We start from the raw sequence: 19,759 nt of genomic DNA on the forward strand, positions 1-19,759 counted from the left end.
AAAAATCTCTTCATCTGCTGACGCCTTTCTGGATCTTATGCATAGGAAATGCGGACTGGTTCACTCACCTATTCTTCCTCATCCCAGATTGCTCCCTTTCTTCAGGTACTTACTGGATTGACCCAAATCTTGGCTGTTCTTCAGACACCATTCAAGTCACCTGTAACTTCACCAAAGGTGGACAGACATGTCTCAGCCCCATCACTGCCTCTAAGGTACACACAGTTCTACCACTGTCTCTCAGCGGGCTTCCCCTCCCACTAGAAAGCAAATGCTATGTTGTTAAAGTGAGATTTAGGGTAGTGCGTAACAATGTATATTGATTTGTGCCAAAGGGGGTAGAATTTACTACTGCTGTATCAGTTTCCTCACATTATTGGGTATGTATTAGTTCTTATATTGCTGTTTTAACAGTTTTGAAAAAAAAATTGCTTATTATTCTTCAATTACATTCTAACACTGTTCTTTGTCTATATTATGGCTGAAACCATGACAACACTGATTAGACTGCCCCACCTCCTCTCCAGCTAGTCTGTTGTCTCCATAGATCAGGGAGTGAATGCTAAGGTTCTACCAACACATGGATAATTTACCAGTATCATTAGAAGGAGTGGGTGAATATTCCAAACATGCTTCTAAAAATATTTTGTTGAATTTTTAAATTAAGTCCCTTCAGTCACGTTCATGTCTCTTTGTATTTGCTTTCCATAAATGGTTGTGAGAAACAGTTCAACTCACATGCACAAGCACTTTAGGGTGAAATCCTGTCTTTTTTTACTTCAGTGGGAGCAGGATTTCACCACAGAATTTTAAATTCCCCCATATGTGTATTTAGAAAGAGGTGCTTGCAAATGCACACTCATCTAACTAGGGACCAGAAACTATATTGAGACTTATCAGAATTAATCACCACAGTTCTATTATCAAAGTACTTGAAGAGAACTATTCAATGATTTTGGGGGTAAATTTCTTTAATTTTGTGGAATGATCCAATACATTCTTATCCCCAAGAAGTGGGAGGAAATAGCAGTCTGCTTCCAGATTTTCCACAAACAGGAACAGGCTTATTGATTCACTTTTAATCAGGATGAATGAGTGGCACAGGGAGAGACAGAGAGAAGCTAGCATGAGACAGGAGCAGAGAAACTAGAAAAAGCCCCAACCCTAGGTAAGACTGGAAAGCAGGAAGCTTTCTGAAGTTATGATGAAGACCCTGTGATAGTACCATAATGTACTTCCTGTATTAAATTATTACAGCACTAGATTCTCCCTACATTTATTCCTTCTCCCCCAACATATTGCTGTCTACAGCAACAGGAGGGATGGTGGAAGCTTTTCCAACATAGAGCTATTGGCACAGGGGAATAAGCAGACTCTCTAGTTCCACTATTGCCTGGCTCATCACTGTCAGCAACAGTTACTTGCACAGCATAGGTGTATGCTCCAGATAAGCAGTTAAAGAATAAAATGCTCATTTACTCAATAACTCCACCCAAGACTGAAGGAGGTATGAGTTTCAAGGAACTATACCCAGTAGGGATGGGATTTTCAAAAACACACAGCCGTGGTGACGATTTCTTTGGGGTGTGATTTTTCAAAACTACTAGGCCTAACTATGCACCCATATTCATTTAGCCATCACCTACAAGAGATAATTCAGCCAAAACAAGCCACCTACATAGTATGAAACGTCAAATTAATCAGAAACAGAACAGTGATGCTTGCTGCATCAGCATCAATGGTGGATTCCATGCAAAGTCAGGAGTCTGCAAGGCATTAATAAGCTGTTCAGAACTCACTGTAGGCTTCAAGAAAACCTGACGTAAAATCGAGAGCCCACTTTGCACATGAAAAGAAAACACCACAATTGACATTAATTGGCCCCTCAACAGAGAAGTCAGTGAGACTGAATTTCCCTCCAATCCTTAGATGGGATGCTACTAGTTCAAAGGTGTATTGGCTGGGTAGTGTGGTGAAAGTTTGTCCTTCCACTGCCCCTGCTGCATGGCTCACTGGAGGACTTCGGTCTCCAGGATTGTTTACCCAGCCCTGAACTCACACAGTGTTGCAACTAAGCTGAAGATTCAATAGCAGTAGGACTGGAATTCTTCTTTAAACAAAGCCCATCCTGCTTCTTGCCTTGTAGGCTTCCTTACTGAGGGCCTAGGCTGGTTTGAAACTGCCCTGTCTACACTCTGGTTAGAAAAAAATTTTCAAACCCTTTGTTGTTTACAGCTATGCCAGACTAGTCTAATAGAACCGTGCAGGTATGACAGAGAGGCCTCCTCTCACCATTGCGAAGCAATGTTTGAACCAGGGGCTCACATTACTTTGTAATACTAGATTGACAGGTTCCTAGGTATAAGAAAAGTCAGCACTCTCTGTGTCCCCTGCAAAGGGAAGCAAAATCAAATACAAGAAAACTCTCCAGGCTGGTTCAGCATCTAGCCAGGATCACATTGGGCATATAGATTGAATACAAAAAGGGCTCCAAGTTAAAACTTTAATTCCAGAACCCTGTGACATTCACATCTGGAGTCAAGTGCCAGCACCCAGACCTACACAGTAACAAAAATCTTGTGTGTGGTACATTACAAGGACTGCCCTGTGATTTTGAACTGGTTCACCCCATAACAGCTGTCTAAATTGCCTATTTAGCAAAGTGAAAAAGTTGGGGACAGCAAGTATCATAGGCCAGGGGAGGCTAAGCTGCTGCAAACCCAGGCTGTGGCCCCGCCCATGCTCCTCTCTGAAGCCGGTGGGAGCTCAGTTCCACCTGGTGGCCTGGGGCTCGGGCTTGCCAGCAATTTGGTGATGGGGCCGGAGCTCGGGTGTCTGGGTGACCAGCAGCTCAGGGCTCCTCTGTCGGGCACAGGGGTTGCTCCTGATAGGCTAGCCTCCCCTAAGGGGGGGTTCACCTTCTGCCCATGGGGACAGCTGTAATGTACATTAATACACTAAATATCTTTGCTGCTGCTTGCACTAACTGCACCACTCTAAGACTACTGGGTGTATCTGACTCACGGTCTTCGGGATGGAGTGTCTTAATTTTCATATTATCTCTTTGTTGCGTTAACAGCTGGAATTCAACATTGGTAGAGTCCAGATGAACTTCCTTCACCTACTGAGCTCAGAGGTGGTTCAGCACATCACCATCCACTGTTTGAACATGTCAGTGTGGAGGGAAGAGTCAGCTCAGAAGCCTTCAGAAAAAGCGGTGCGTTTCAAGGCCTGGAATGGACAGATATTTGAAGCAGAAGGGCCGTTCAAGCCAGAGGTGGCAACAGATGATTGCAAGGTACAGAGCCCCTACAACGTGGCCAACAAAGCAGCTAAAAAAAAAAAACCAAACTGACCTAAGAGAAAGTGGGAGAACTGGAGATGCAGCATGCCCAGTCAAGGGGACTTCACGGGGACATAAGAAACCAGAAGACATTAAATTTAGCCAAAGTCTAAGTACCCTTAGAGCATGCTGCAAGATCCAGCTATTGTCAGTGCTTCCCCACCAAGACCAAAGACAAGGGAACAGTGCTGGAAGAGCATTAGCCTCTATGAACCCCACTCTGAGCAATTTGCATACAAATCTAGTTAATCTGGGCAGCGCTTACATTCTGCAGTAAGAGGTACTATAGAAATGCTTAAAATAGAGAACACATTTGAGTACCCTTTTTATTTAGAAGAGTTTTCTGCTTGGAGACAGTGTGATCTAGTGTATAGAGTTGAGAGATCGGTCTTCTATTCCCACCTCTTGCCCAGGGTTACACTGAGTCAGTGGCCATCTTTCAAATCCACACTTTGAAGGGTGACCTCTAATTTTAGGTGCCCAGCATAGAGGTTTCATTTTCAGTGATGCAGAGTACTCACTGCTTCTATTCACTAGATCACATTGCCTCCATTTCCCCAACCCACATTGTCTCACTTTGCCATAACTATGAACTGGTGATAACTTACCTGTCTCAGTGCTTTTCAGCCATATCTTGATGGAAATTATTCTTCCCCACAGGGATCTACTCACTCAGCTAATTGACCCCCATTTTCTCTCCCTCTTGGTTCAGATTCAGGATGGACACTGGCATAAGACTATCCTTATGTTTCGGACACAGGACCCTAATCAGCTGCCAATTGTCAACATCTACAACCTTCCACCATCACAGCCAGAGAAACAGTATCACCTCGAGGTCGGACCCGTGTGCTTCCTTTGAACTGTGATCTCTACAGTGCTCCAAGGTTTTGGCCCCTTTTGGGGGGGCCTACGTGTTTAAGTAGGATCCCCTGTCCCTCTTCAGCACAGATGGCTGGGCCTTGTCATTTGGGTCAACTGTTGCTCTGGCCATAGAGCTCAAAGTCTTAAAGAACCTTGATCTCCCAAACTCAGTTGATTCTCCAGCATAGTCTTGAAAGAAATTTTAAAAAGCAGAACACTGGGGGGATCCTGGCATCAGCCAAGACATGAACAGTGAAGGGGGATCAGGAACTTGAAGGCCAGATAACACAAGCAATTCCACACACAGAGCTTTTTCCACAACCAAAGAAATAGAGAGAGATCTTAAGAAGAAACCTACAGTGCATATCTTTGTCCTACCCCGTTCCTGAGTTACCAAATGTTCTTTCCATAAAATTAGAGCCTCCCTTTAAGAGCTCATCTTCTGGACAGCTCACCGCTGAATAAAAGAGAGAGATGAAGTTCTCATAAGTGGATTTGCAAGTTAAATCTGGCTGCTCTGTGTACAGGAAGCATTTGATGTGCAATATTAGAAGAGAAACAAATATATAGATATATATTTTATTTAAGCAAAAAAAAAGTTAAGTTCTTCCTTCCGTGAGTCAGTCTAATAAACATCCCTTCTCATGTGTGATGATAGGGTGGGGGAGAGTCCCAAAGCTGAAAGGGGAAAATAGATGTTTGGGGGGAGGGGCAGGGAGGAAGAGACTGGTGCTAAAATAGAGAGAGAGAGGATGGGCTTGTCTGGTTTGTTTCTACCTCTCACTGTGAAATCTCTGGTGCTCTTAAAAAAAAGTGTGTTATTTTATATATGATTTTAAACTATTTAAGGTTCTGAAGGTGCTACAATATTTTGCCACAGACCCAAAAAAAACCAACAGCCATGGGGACTTCTCTAGAACAAGAGAAGGTGGCGGGAGGGCAGTTTGCAGTCTTTAGCTAAATCAGAAGAAAAAATTGAAATATTTTAAACACACTAACAAAGGCAAATGATTTTTTTAAATCTAGGTTTGTAAAGATAATTGCCTTGGGTGTCAGTAAATAGCACAAAATGGGTCTAAAATAAGTGTGCCCTTGGGTTTTTTAATGGCATTTCACTGTTTTATTTTTCAGTGGGCAAGTTGTACCCCCCAAAGCTGTAAGAATTCAATTGTAGGGGAGCCTTGAAGAGAGCTAGTTTGGGTTGTTTCTGTTATATAAATAGTTTTTCCGTGTTGACAATGTGTATAGTTTCCTTGCCAGCTCTTCTGTATGCAGTGATTCCCTACACTGGGATCCAACAGCTGATCTTATTTAAAAAAAAAAAAAAAAGTCCTTTGTCAGGACCTGTCTGTCAAAGCTGAAATTACGGTACCTTGTTGCTTCAGAACCCCACCAAGCTTGGAGGGGTTTTTGTTTTGTAGAAATCTAGACTCTGTGTGTAAATTTGGAGTTTTTAAAAAAAAAAAAAAAAAGAGGATAACTATGGTAATCTCTTTATTCTACATAAGGAATAATATTATGTAATCTGAGCTGTACTGTATCAAATGCTTCAGTACCTGTTTTGGAGTTTTTCATGTCTCGTATGGACTACGGATTATTTGTTTGGAGAAAAACAGTCTCATTTTATGTATTCTTTTTTGCAATGGTCTTCAGTTTGTTTTTCCAGTGAGCTAAAAGTTAACACAATTTTTCAAATACCTCAACTCCCTTTCTGATTCTGGTGCTTCTCCTCAAAATACCTCAAGCTGCCAGCGCAGGGCTCCGCCATTGAGTGCCTCTCATCCCAGATCATTCTTCAGTGCCTTTGTGTTGAAGTTACCATAATCTCATCTCTTGCTTGCTTGCTTTCCTAGCGCTCCCACACACATTCTCTGTTCCATTTCTCATCCTCTTGTTAATGGTTTTTTATGTTTCATGAGGTTGGAATTTCCATTTGTTCGCCTTAAATTTTTTTTTTTTTTTGGAACGTTAAATAAATATTTAAAACTGAAGCATTGAAATGGGACTTTCATGGTTTTTTGCTTCTTCACAGGAAATTAAGATAGGTGAGAGGAGCAGAAATATCCTCAGGTTCAAAGCTCTAACACAGGTGGAGCTTAAATCTAAACTTAGCCCCCTACGATCCTGCAATCAGCATCATGGGGACAGATGCACATCACCTGCATCATCATCAGAGCACATCACCTGCATAGAGAGCCCTAGTGGCTTAGGCAGGACTCTGAATGGGGACACAGTTCTGCCTATATGGCACTCATTGCAGGATGAAGCCCATCGCTGCAAGCAGACCAATTAATAGACCCTTTCTCTGAAAAACAAACAAATCCTAAAAAATCTTCATAGAAGATTCACCAGCCCAGGCACTAAATCCTCCATTTAGCCATAATAGAAAACACAAAATACTGATCCATCAAAATCCCTTGTCCCAGTCAAGACGAGTTGTTCAAGCATATGTTTGACAAAGCTGCCCACCAATCTGATTTCTCCTCTGCTTTCCCTTCAGGTTACTCTCTCCACTGGAAAGAAAAGAAAGCAGCTAGCAAACTAGTCTTTTCCACTAGGCTCCAGTAAGCCCACATAGCTTTTTAAATCACGTTTCAAAACTGTGTTAATTCTTGATTGGGTGTGAGCAGGACAAAATGTGTACATTAGAGTAAGTTTTAGTCCAGGTACCTCCTGCACCTGCTGACTTTGCCAAGACTTCCTTCAACCATTCAGTTAAGTTTGGGAAGATGCATGGCCTGGTGCATGAGCTTCCATTCAACTGGTAATAGCTACCCATATTACAACTAGAGCTCAATGTATGCATAGATCAGTTTGGATTTCCCACAGAAGCAACTAGGTCATTTTCTCTTCCAGGAACAGCTACCATCCTGCTTCCTGGAAGAAAGTTAAACATTGCAGCTTTAAACCGTCATTCAGTGCTGCTTTGCATGAATTCCCATCAACATGGGTGACTTTTTGCAAGATCTACCCTATCCCAATCCCTCCCTCCAACCCTAGGCTAGGTTTGAAGGGGAAATCATAATCAGAGGCAGGCAGCAGTGGAAATTTTGCTATAATTGCTTAATGGAACTGATGGGAAACAGTTCCAGATAAGCTTTGACAGTGTGTCAAAAGAAGCACAGACACTGAAGGGCTGATTATATCTGACAGAAGTCCACCGTTATTCAATCACAAAATGCTAGTGTTTAGGAAAGAGACAGACAAATACAAGTGCACACAATTAGCTACACATACAGCTATGTGGCCACCAGCCCATCATATTATATATCCACCAAACAAAAGGATACAAAACATAGGGATTAAAAGCAATTAACTCACTCTGAAGCTAGAGAAGTCATAACAGTAAAAAAAGAGTCCATTCACATTGCAGTGGCAGTTCCTTTGCCTTACGTGCACAGTTGGTGTTTGACAAGTGGGTCTCTGTCTTCCAAGGACTGTTCCTAACACATCATCTTAAAAGGATTAAGAAATAGCTAAGTAAAGGAAGCTGGTCTATCAGGATCTAGAGAAACAGCAGAGGAGGAAAGGCAGGTTATAAAGGCCATTTTATCAATACAAAGCTAGATCTATTAGTCTGGTGAGAGCGCTAGTGCAATAGTTGAACAGTGAATCCAGCAAGGCAATCTTAAAATCTACAGGGATTAATGCTGTAATGAATAAAATTAATGCATAGAAGTGGCATAAGACAAGCCCTGTCAAAGGGCTCAGATACTAGAGTGATAGGTGTCAACCTAAGAACCTATATAAAAACACAAAGGTTGAATAAAGGGCCAAAATCTTCTCTCCTTTACACTAGTGCAACTCTCTTCAAGTCAATGGAATTATACTGACATGATAGAAGATTTAGTTTGGCATTGCAGACTATGAGACAGAGCTGAAAACAAAGGGGTTCACTTTTAAGAGTGGCAGCACCCTCTATGTCTCACTGTGGGCAAGGCTTAGCACCTTCCTGGGAATGGTATCCCTTGTCACCCTACACAGGACTTAACAGCACTATCAGCCAATTTATAAGCCATGCTGTGACTAAGCCAATGTAGAAAAATATGAAAGTTCCCTAAGGATTTTAGTCTGCTCTAGCTATAGCCTCAACACGTCCCATTATCTCAGACCACAAGGCTGTCAAAGTGCCACTTTGAGGCTTCTTTAGTCAAACATACATAGCTTTTAAGTCCAGCACAAAGCAGGTGAAATAGTTACACAGGGTTTCTACATCCAACAGGTGTCCTCAGAGGGTTCTGGGATGATTTAGAGAGGAAGGACGGTTCTGTGGTAAAGGCACTAGATTGGGACTTGGAAAAACTGAGTTCCATTCCCAGTTCTGTCACAGGTTCCATTTGTGGCCTTAGAGAAATTAAGTTACTTGCCTCTGCTTAATTCTCCCTTTCTACCTCCCTGATCTGTCTTGTCTACTAGACTAAGTGCTTCAGAGTAGAAACCAGCCTACTCCATTTATGTAGTGTCTAGCACAACAGAGCCCCAATTTCATTCAGGGCCCCTGACCGTTGTGTAATAAAAATAAATGACCATTTCTTATCTGACTTAGCAGAAGCTAGTATAGGAGGAGGCCAACAAAGCCTAGCTTGGCTCACCTCAAACTCCTGAAGATCCCACTTAGGCAGTGATGGAGGCCACATCTGGCAGATACATTCAAGGCAGCATCTCAGAAAGGAAATGCAAAAATACCCATCAATCTAGGTAGAAAAGCAGACAGTAAAAGTAAGAAGCTGAAAGGAAGCATAAGGAAAGAAGGATGAGTAGTTAAAAGCTTTGACATTATTACAAATTGATTTATTTAATATTGAGGGGTTAATTAATTAAAGAACTATGGACAGTTAATGGTGCAAAATAGATAAGGCCTTAAGCAGTAACAATAGTCTCATCAGCAAGGAATAAGGAAGCAACAGTATAAAGGAAGTTGAAGCCATTACACCGCATTAGCAAGCAGGCACATCCCATCCACTGATGAGTACAATTGGGGTGGGGAAGGGGAGCAGCAGGGAAAGTTTTCCATTAATGATGTAGCAAGTTGCTGAACTCCAATTCACCCCATTTGCTCCCCCTTTTATAAAATACTTTTTGTGAATATTTGTGCAACCAGCATTCTGTCCGTATGAATGTTCAAGGGAAATTAATTTCAGTTGATGCAAACAGAAACCAATTATTAGAAAATGATTTTGTCTATAGATCTGTTTAAAGGGCTTTTTACATTCTGTCAACACACCCCATAAACCAAAAATGAATTTAGCCTTATGTTAGAAGTTTAACAGAACAGCACCTCTCATTGCTTCATCACTAAGCAAACAGAACATTGGCCAAGTCAGGTACACGTCGCCAGCAAATTCCTGGATTCTGAGGTACATTTGGGAAATCTGAGATTTGGAGTCATGAATGTCTATAAATACAGATACCTGTGTTGAGATGAGAAGCTTCAGCTGGTGAGTTTGATTCCACTGCTTCTCACTTCCCTTCAAAAAGAAATCATGGCACTGACCTGCATTGCAATTATTCTTGGTTTAGCACATCTCCTTACTGCTAAACCCCTGGATTGTGAGCCTCTAGTTCCAGAAACCCTTGACAATGCAACAATGACCAAGGTAAGAAGTGCCCTTAGAAGGGCCTCAACTTTGATGCTTATATTCTAGATGGGGCACTCAGAGGTTCATTAAGGACCTGTCCTAGACTAAGGCACAGGCCAGGCATGCAGGCAAGGGAACCATTTAGTAAAATTAACCATATAGTCAGGCTTTAATCTTACAAGCTGAGTAGTATTTATACCTCATCAGTACCCGCTGAAATATAAATTACTGAATGGAAACTGGGCAACAGCATGGTGTGCACCGCAGGTTTTAATCCAAGACCTGGAGATGTCTGGATTCCAAGTGATAGACCCAGGAGGGAACCCTTAGAAATTAGAGGAAGACCATTTGACAGAGCACCTCAATCCATTGGATTGGTCCCTGAGGAACATTTACTAAGTGCCTTCCCCACCTACTTTTAAACATACCAAGCGATGGGGATTCCAGGAGCCTGGGCCTCTTCCCAAAAAAGTATCCTTGAAACCTTAGAGCCCTCAGCATCCTAATGTTCATGCCACTTATTTTACTGGGGATTCTTAATAAATCTCTCTCTGAAGTGATGCCAGTGACTGTGGAATCAATGTGAAGAGAGTGCGACAATGGCAGCTAAAGTCAACGCTTACAGTCTGGAAACTCAGGTGGAACGCTGCCCTCTGCAGATATAGGAAAAAAAAGCCAGCATAAAACCAATCGACCTCCTTCCCCATTCTGTGAGCCACTCACAGCCCTAACAGGTTAGCTCTTGCAGATGAAGGATGCCTGCAGGGCAGCTGGCTCCTGTCTTTACAGAGTTCATGAAGGGGCTCCACAAGAGGAGCTTACAGATGCTTCCAGTTTTCTAAAATGATGCCAGCAGTTCCAGCCATATTTTGTTGGCATCAGCTCCTTAGCAGGGAACATGAATGCCCCCCTCTCCTCTTGTACCATGTGCTGCCACAGCTGTCACTATGTCTTCTTTTTACTGTCCACTTTCTTTACATTTCTCCACTGCTTAATTTGTCCCAGGGCTGAGCCCCGGCACCACTGGGCATCCCATGTCAGTTATGAAAGTAAAAAAATTGCTTGATCCCCAGCAACCTCCTACATTACATGTCTCCTTTCCCATCTCTTCTCTGCCATTTGGTCTTTTTTGTGTCCCCTCTTCCTTTTGATTTCTTATTTTTTTGTTCGTTTGCCTGTTTTTGCCAACTCTTCTCCCTACCCCCCAACCCATAGCTCTGATTCCCCCTCCCTACTTCATCAGCCAGCAGACAACACACCTTGCTAATGGGAGTGGGGCATAGTTGCCATCCAATCCAGAGCTAAGTGCCATGGGAGCAAAGGAGAGGAGTTTAGCAGAGTGAGCTGCCAGCTGAGCCTGAACCCCTGTACACATGAGCTGTTCCCACAGCCAGCTGCATTACACAAGGCAGTAGGGAGGGAAGGTGGAGGACTTTCAAGGAGCTACCATCCTCTTTGCTGGTGGACGAGGCAGCATGTTTATTCCATGGGGGGTGGTATCTGGCATCTTTCCCTTCTCCTGGGCATGTGGTCTAGCACAACCTCTCCCCCCAAGTTTGAAAACAGTGTATTACTGTTACCCCACCTAGAATACTCACCACGACTTTGGGACAAATGGGTAGCATGGTACTGGCCTAGGGTCACATACGTAGGCTAGAGCATTGCACAGAGTGCTTTGATGGCGTAAGAAGGTTGTTGTGGTTTTTCAGCACCTTGATCCTCTTTCAAGGGAAGCTTTAGTTCCACCAGGTAAGAAGAGGCTATCACCACCAGCTGTGAGAAAAGCTTGGGTAACTGGCAATCTGCCATAAAACTTACTGCCACAAAAAAATAGGTCTATTTAAGTTGTAAGTTCAGGAGAGAGACCATTCTCCTCTGTGTCCATACAGTGACTTGTACAAGAGGGGCCCTGATCCTGACTGGGACCAATACACAATCCAAATAAATAATTACACATACACACATGCTGAGGCTTATAGGGTCTCCTAACAATTTGTTTCTTTTTCTTCCCTCCTCATCTTCACAGCTGCTGGGCAAATGGTTCTACATTGTTGGGGCCTCTCAGCACCCACGCACCCTAAAGGAGATGGAATTGATAAAGAATGCTTATTACTTCATATACCCTAGCAGCCATCAAGACAACTTCCCCGTCACACAAGTCATGAAACTGTAAGAGCATTTACAACACAGACCTTACTGACAGTGACATGCTCCCTTACTCAGGGAAAATATTTACACAAACATTTTCCTCAGTAGGACCAGGCTACCAGGAACTACCATTAATGAAACAATGTGCAAAGTCTTTCTTGCAGTGTGACTCTTACCTATGCTTGAAGATCCCTGACTCACGCTGAGGTTGCATATGGCTATTCCATGCTTATCCAGACCACTACCAGGAGCCACCGTGCAGCCTTCCCTAACTCCATCTCTTCCTCTTAGGCCTTCTCATTCATAGTCATCCCTGATCTCCTGGACAGCAGGCTCCACTATTGTCTCACGGAGCACCTTTGGCCTGCATTGAACGTGTTCTATATCTGGGCAAGGGCCATTAAAATCCAGGGCTGTCAATCCTGCATCAAATCCTATTCTCATACACACAAAGTGCTACTCTGGAACAGAAGGGTGGATTTAGCTACCCTGACAATCCCTTCAGATTTCCCTCAGTTGACTGGGGGTGCTAATGTAATATACATACAGAAAGTTTGTGTGCAGTTCTGTGTTTGATAGAGGCATGTAATTCACATTGGCTAACAGAATTTAACCCAGAGAGCCATAGAGCATCACCCCCTGTGGTTAGTCCACTGATTAATCTCTTCCCCTTTAGGAAGGACAAGTGTGTGGTGGACAACTCCAGTTACATTTCAGTCATCTGGGACAATTTTACAATGATCCTGCACGGTAAGAATCCAGAGATGCTAAGGAGAAAAGCACAAATGTCCAGTGCATCCTATTGGGAAGGGTGGATTGAGTTGTGGTTGGAGAGGTAGGAAGGTTTTTGTCCTACATTTCACTTTCTCATTTCTACCACACATTTATCTGGTCCCACAGCAGAGTTGCATAACTAATCTGAATCCAGAGGTCAGCTTCCCCCACTTGGCAAGGAATAATTTCCTCTCCTCGTGGGCAATTCTTTGCAACATTCTCATTACAGTGATAGAAGGATTTGTCTGTATCAGGTCATTTCTGTAGCCAGTAGTGGCCTCCATATGCAACAAACACACAGAACTGCCAAAGCTGATCATTCTGCTACAGCTAACACTAGTTTCCAAAAGGGTTTAGCCTGCAGGCGTGAAGGGGTCAGCACAGAGACATAGGTCTGCCAAGCCACATCTAGGTCCGTATGAGATGAGTTTTTTATACCTATACACAGTACCGCCAAATCACAGAATACAGTCAAATGTCCTTGTAGGTTTATATTACACTTCTCCTGAGATTTTGGACCGAATACTCTAACCACCCCTTGTGCCTGTTCTCCTGAAGGGCCAAACGAAACTGGCATAGCACAACTTATCAAGAGCCGCTCCGAAGACACTATGACACTATACCACATTGATGGGACCCACAAAGGGTTATCGATCTCGGGTAAGTAAAGCACATCCCCGCACCAGAAAAGGACCTAGATAGCCAGAGATGCTCTATGTAGCCCCTGTTACGACAGCATCTCACAAACCCCCTGCAAAGTAGAGCTGTTCAGTTATCCCCATTTTACAGGGAAGGAACTGAGGGACAGAGTAAATTAAGTACCTTGCCCAAAGGCACACAAGAAGATCCTGGAACTGAATGCAGGTCTCTCAAGGACCAGTGCCCTAAACTGAAAGAGCATCCTTCCTTCTGTTCTGCTCCTAGAAAAGTGGCTGCAGGACCCAAGAAAGAGAAAGGCAGGGACAGAGCATGAAAATTAAGTAGCTGACTAGTCTGGCCTGGGCAGGAACTGTGGCTGATTCTAGATCTTTTAAAGCACTGTGTATATGCTTAACAACAATTATCTAGGTCCTAGGATAAAAAGATTATGGCCAGGAGGGTAAATATTAAAACCTCGGAATCAGTTTTGATTTTAGGGACACCCCATAACTCTTTCCATCTCCCACTGGAGATGGGCTGACCAGACAAATCTCTTCTATCCCCTCCCCCACCCAATAATAATAATAATAGGGGAAATAGAGGGTCCCAACAAAGAAGAATAAAGAGGGGATGCAGCTCCCTTAGCTCAAGGGGGAGAGGTACATGCTTTTGAGTAGGAGATCTGAGTACTACTCTTTGTTGCTGTGAAAGCTTCAAACAAACCGTAGGTACAATGCAGCTACTATACCTCCTAAAACCAACTCTGCCAAATGATTTTCTGCAATTTAGTATTGCATCTTTCAAAACAGCCCGGGCCCAAAACATGAGCACAGAGCAGCTGGAAGAATTCAAAACTCAAGTGGCATGCCTTGGATTGAAGGAAGAGGAAACATTCTATTCTCTAGATAAGGTAAAGATCAACATGGGGTTCCTATGAGAGTTATCAAGCCATCTTTAGAGCTTCAGAATCACACTGAAATTGGAATCAAAATTAAATGCTCCAGCCTCCTCCCTGAAAAGAGGCTTAAAAAAAAGAAAGAAGAAGTTTAGTAACCCAAAGCAAACCCCAACACGTAACATATTCAAGAGTATGCACTGCACCACGATGATATGATATAATGAATGGGCTAGTGAGCCATCCACTGCCCTTTAATTAATGGAATCAAAACTGCTCAACCATCTGCTATAGCAGGGGTGGGCAGGCAAACTTTTTGGCCTGAGGGCCACATCAGGTTTCAGAAATTGTATGGAGGGCCGATTAGGGGAGGTGCTGTCTTCCCAAACAGCCAGGTGTGGCCTGGCCCCCCACCCCCTATACAACCCCCCTGCTTCTCGCCCCCCTGACGGCTCCCCCAGGACCCCTGCCCCATCCAATCCCCCCAGGACCCCTGCCCCATCAACCCCCACCCCCCGCTCTCTGTCCCCCAACCGCCCCCAGACCCCCCACGCCCCCCCATCCAACACCCCCTCTCCTGCCTGACTGCCCCCCCGGGACCCCCACCCCATCCAACCACCCCTTCTCCCTGACTGCCCCCGGAATTCCTGCCCCCATTTCCCGCCCTCTGACCGGCCTGACCCCATCCACAACCCCAGCCCCTGCCCTCTATCCAACCCCCCTCCCTGCCCCCTTACCACGCTGCCTGGAGCACCGCTGGCTGGCGGCGCAGCTGCTCCGGGACAGGAAGCCACGCACCACGCAGCGCAGAGCACCGGGTCAGGCCGGGCTCTGCAGCTGCACTGCCCCAGGAGCTTGCAGCCCCGCCTCCCAGAGCATTGCTCCAGCAGCTTCAGGAGCAGAAGCTGCGGGGGAGGAGGGACCAGGGGCAAGCCTCCCGGGCCAGGAGCTCAGGGGCTGGGCAGAACGGGCCCACGGGCCGTAGTTTGCCCACCTCTGTACTGTAGAACTTATACTGGTAACCCCAGTGGAGACTCTCCTGTAGCTCCGAGTTAGAAGGAGGGTCTAAGCTAGCTGTCCTCATGAAATGTCAAGTGTGCACCATAGGGACAACCATGACGTTCCCTAATGGCCACAAACGTATTCACAGCAAGTATAATATAAACCAGAAAGAATACAGGAGCAAACCGTCTACCCCCATGCCTTGATAGGAATTAAACAGAGAGAACTTTAGCTGCACAGACCCCTTCCCCAAAAGAGACATAAACCTCACAGTTATTGTAAAACCAATAGGTACTGACCATGTACTGGGCTGGTGTTAGATCAGAGTCCTTCCCTTCCAAACTGCCTAATCCTTGGCTTCCTTGGGGAAGTGCCACCAGACTCCACATTCACCAGTCCATTCCTTAAACCTCTCAAGTCTTTTGGAATCCTGTCAGGTTTAAACACCACCATAGTGAAAACTGAGATTGCCAAACCCAGGGCCTCCAAAAACATTGAGCCAGCACGCCATGATCAAGGCCAGACATACTCAGGCCCATTTAATAAATGCTTCTTCCTTCCCTCTGAGCAGCCAGCTCTCCCCAGTAGCTGGCTGGGGCAGCTGCTAGCCCTTAATGAGCTAACAATAGGCAATGCAAACCCACACAAGGAATACTGCATTTTAACAGCTTCTCTCTCTTCTCCCAGCGAAGGGGTTTCGCCTTTAATATTCACCTCAATTTGCTTGCTTGACAAAAATCTTCGCTGCTGAGCAAGCATATTGTTCATATTCCCGAAGCAGCAATGAGCAAGTCCACAGCCTAGCTGAAGCAATGTAAATCTTTAAATAGAGAGAAACGTTCCTGCGACACAACTTCTTGCCCTAGAGGCTGCTGAAGTTGACACTATTTTAGCCTTTTGGGGATTCTAGTGTGTTAGGCAGGAGGAATTTGAAAATGCACAAGAAATACTGCTAGTTTTGCTGTAAGAAAATCCTGTACTACTAAGAGCACATTTTACACACGCGATACTGACTCTCACTCTTGTTCATCTCTGTAGGATCTGTGTCCTATGGAAGAAGAAAGATGACAAAAAGCACTCAGTTGAACTGGTAGAACCATCACTGGGGTAACACACATTTCCACAGCAACGTTGCTCTCCACACTGGATATCAGCAGTTGTTAATTCTCTTCCACCTGTTTAGCCACTGAAGGATCTCCCCTTGTTGCATCTGACCATGTGGTTTCTTTGGCACAAACTACTGACATTTTCATTTTCTGTGTTCTGCACCTTTACATTTCTAAGCACTCTTCACGCATGCAGAGCTCAGCAACCATTTGTTCTCAGCTCTTAGTGCAGACTTTCACAAAGGAGACCCACACACTATGCTCTCTCCTGAAGACTTTACTTTCATTCTTTCTTGTTGATTTAAAAATAAAGATAAATCTGACTGACAGTAAATGTTTGCTATCTGAGTATGGCAAAAACAAATACCAGCTTTTTTTTCCCTACAGTAAAGGTCTTGTACTGACATCTGCCCCTTCAAGCAGCACTTACTATGCCCCAAAATAATATACAAATGCACACACCTTTAAATTTTCTATAAAACAACTGTAACATGGCTGAATGATAACATCACCCTTTTTTTCCCCCCCGAGTGGCATCATAACACTTAGGGACAAATCCTGAGTTATTGGCTGTTCGCTACCAAGCCAGCAGTGCCATAGTAATGGGCCATGAGAAAGCTGTCATTTTCTTCTGTGATAGAGGCAAAGGAGATGGAAGAGACTTGGGTATGAATCAAAATTGCAGCCCAGATAAAAAGAAAGATTTCCTTTTGTCTTTTCTCTCCTGTCCCCTGTTTGGTTTCCCTGCTGTACAGCTTAGCTCCCCTACATGGGAACTAGGAACAGCAGCAGTGTTAGTTGGCAGTAAGGAACTGATCCAGCTCCCATTAGAAGTCAAGGGAAAGATTCCATTTTACTTCAGTGAGAGTTGGAACAGGCCCTAAAATCCCTGTCTCTCAGGTATCAGCTAAGAGGTAAGCTGGGGAAGGGCACAGCTGACTTAAAAGATTCCCGCCCTGCTTCAGTACGAGGTGTCACAATACTCCTACCCACTCACTCACTATATCCAAAAGCAGCGTTCATGGTCTCTGGCCATGTTGCCAGGAAAGCCAAAAACAATCCAGCACACTGTGCTCTTAAATCTGCCATCAATGCACAAAGGGGTGCACCCCCTGACCTTATCTAGCACCATCACAGGACTGCCCCAGAGATTCATGAATTCACAGGAATGAGCCAGATCTGAGAACGTCACTACACGATATCTGGTGCAACGCCATCAACTGTGATCACTCTGGCTGGTGCAACAGTCCTCAGTAGACTGTGTGTGACTGACTGATTGATGAACTGAGCGATGGATGCAGAGGAAACCTTTCAACTTGTTCTGAAATTTTACAAACTATAGCTTCAAAACTAAATGTTGATATTGTTTTAGGGCCTGATCTCGCAGTCTCCCATGCATAGAGGTTTCATTAACTTCAGTGGAACCTTCTCACGCAAAAGGCCAGGAGGATCAGAGTACATTAAAGATGAAAGGCACCCTGCAGGGTGGGGAACACACAGTGAGGAGAAAATGAAAATATTCCGTAGGACACATGCTCCAGGGCTCTGATGAGAATTCACACCTCACCCTTTTGAAGACAATGACACAGTACTGGAGTTCCATTTGGACTATGCCCATCACAGCCTGCACACACATGAGCTACCCTTGCTGGGGGAGTCACACTGTCTAACCACAATGTAACCAACACCCCGCACAGTTCCTTAGGGAATCATTACCAAGGCACAGTCAAGATTGCTTGTGTGACTTTAACTGTGAATTTTCCTTTCTTTTAAATTTTTGCAGTATTATAACCTTATTATTTCATCTCTTTTTAATGTTTGGGGATCATTATAAGGTTTGAAAGCCTGGAGTCAGTGATAGGAACTTTCAACAGAAAAATGCAGTATGACATGGAGTTTTGTTTCATCTGCAAACATGAAAAAGCTCAGAGCTGCCTATTTCACGCCACATTAAAGTGCAGAATTCAATGCAAAAGATACTTTTTTAAAATCATGGAAATTTCGCAGAAAAACGCCTCATTACTTAATCAAATACAATGTGGCACGAGTTTATTACATGTATATTTGTACAGTAGATTTACTCCCCCGAAAGTGGCAGGCTGATTTTTATAGAGATGAGGGTGAATAAAATAGATTCCTGTGCCCAGATGAGCAACTTCAGCCAGTGCATTTTATTCCACCTCCCTTCATGTGAAGCCCTGGCACTATGTTGGTCTACATTGCTGTTGTTCTCAGCTTAGCACATCTCCTCACTGCTCAACCTTTGGATTTTAAACTACTTCCACAAATACCCGATAACACCACAGCATTAAAGGTAGGAAAAGCCCTAGGTAGGGTCATGCTTCTTCTGGCAGTTACACCCCAGTTCCAAGCAAAGGCTGGACAACAACTGTATGGAGAAGACAGTTCACTAATGTCTTCATATCTGTTGTACAGAGTGCACAGCACCCAGAATTTACATCACAAAAATCTCTCAAATATAAAACCCTAGATAAAATACTAAGGCACCAGGCAAGACATCAGGAGACTGGTGCCTATGACTATTCCTGCCTCTTCTACAGACTTGCTGTGTGACTTTCGGTAAATGTCAGTCCCTGTGTGCCTCAGTTTCCCAGTGAATATTTCCCTACCACACAGAGAACTGAGAATTCAATACTTTGTCACCAGAAATTTCACAAACCCCACAACTTCTAACCAGGACTTCATTACGGATAGCAGAGTTCTCTTTTGCTTTGAAGGTTTCACCTTGCCCTACATCCAGGTAGCGACTCAGCAATGGGAAGAAAGGGGAGCAGCAGGATGGGAAATCAGTGTCAAATAGCCAATAGACTTCCAGTTGCAAAAATGGTTGTTGCAGAGCTTTGATTTCATTACACATTCCTTCCAATACGCACAGCCAGAGATGCATCCTGTGTTTATATTGCATCGCTGCCCCACTCATCACCAGAGCCACTACAGACTGACCCCCTGGATTTCACAGAAGGGATAAAATGGAGGATGAGCCATTATAGAATCTCTCCATTAATAAGGTTTTTAATTTCTACATACTGTATCTTTGAACTGGTTGGGCTGGTAAAATCCAATGGCCTCATCCTGCAGTGTGTGTGTGTTTCACTCCCACTGAAATCCATGAGCAGTGTGAGGAAGGACTGCAGGATCCGGAAGGTTACAGATTAAAAGAACCCTGCAGGAATGGAATATGCAAGGGGTAGAAAATGCAAACCAGGTGCTGAGTCACTGCCCTTTGGAGGAAATCCCAATCAGCCACATGTGAGGACAATGACACAGAACTGCAGTTCCAGCCCTGCCAGGGTTCAACCTATCTCAGCCTGTGTGCACGTAATTGGGCCCACTCACTTTTGCAACGTATGATATCAAAGTCCTTTTTGCAGTGGAACCAAAGACCCTCACA

The 19,759-nt window shown here is 44.2% G+C and overlaps 2 protein-coding genes across 6 annotated transcripts in view; both read left to right on the forward strand.

Moving 5' to 3' along the window:
- The window catches only part of COL27A1 (collagen type XXVII alpha 1 chain), a 294,861-nt gene extending 288,700 nt beyond the window's left edge, over nucleotides 1-6,161 (forward strand). For all 5 annotated transcript variants that reach the window (XM_073314250.1, XM_073314251.1, XM_073314249.1 and 2 more), the window contains 3 exons: nucleotides 106-215; nucleotides 3,080-3,298; nucleotides 4,056-6,161. In XM_073314250.1, the coding sequence (XP_073170351.1) occupies nucleotides 106-215; nucleotides 3,080-3,298; nucleotides 4,056-4,202 (476 nt within the window). In that variant the 3' untranslated portion in view covers nucleotides 4,203-6,161. The remainder of the gene's footprint in view (nucleotides 1-105; nucleotides 216-3,079; nucleotides 3,299-4,055) is intronic.
- A 3,526-nt stretch (nucleotides 6,162-9,687) lies between these two features.
- On the forward strand, nucleotides 9,688-16,309 carry LOC140899218 (alpha-1-acid glycoprotein 1-like). The gene is made up of 6 exons (XM_073314285.1): nucleotides 9,688-9,801; nucleotides 11,810-11,952; nucleotides 12,608-12,681; nucleotides 13,264-13,365; nucleotides 14,154-14,254; nucleotides 16,280-16,309. Exons 1-6 carry the CDS (start codon nucleotides 9,688-9,690, stop codon nucleotides 16,307-16,309), a joined length of 564 nt encoding a protein of 187 aa, XP_073170386.1.
- Nucleotides 16,310-19,759: the final 3,450 nt, after the last annotated feature.

This window comes from Lepidochelys kempii, chromosome 16 (genome assembly GCF_965140265.1).
Source record: "Lepidochelys kempii isolate rLepKem1 chromosome 16, rLepKem1.hap2, whole genome shotgun sequence".
Classification (NCBI taxonomy): domain Eukaryota; kingdom Metazoa; phylum Chordata; order Testudines; family Cheloniidae; genus Lepidochelys; species Lepidochelys kempii.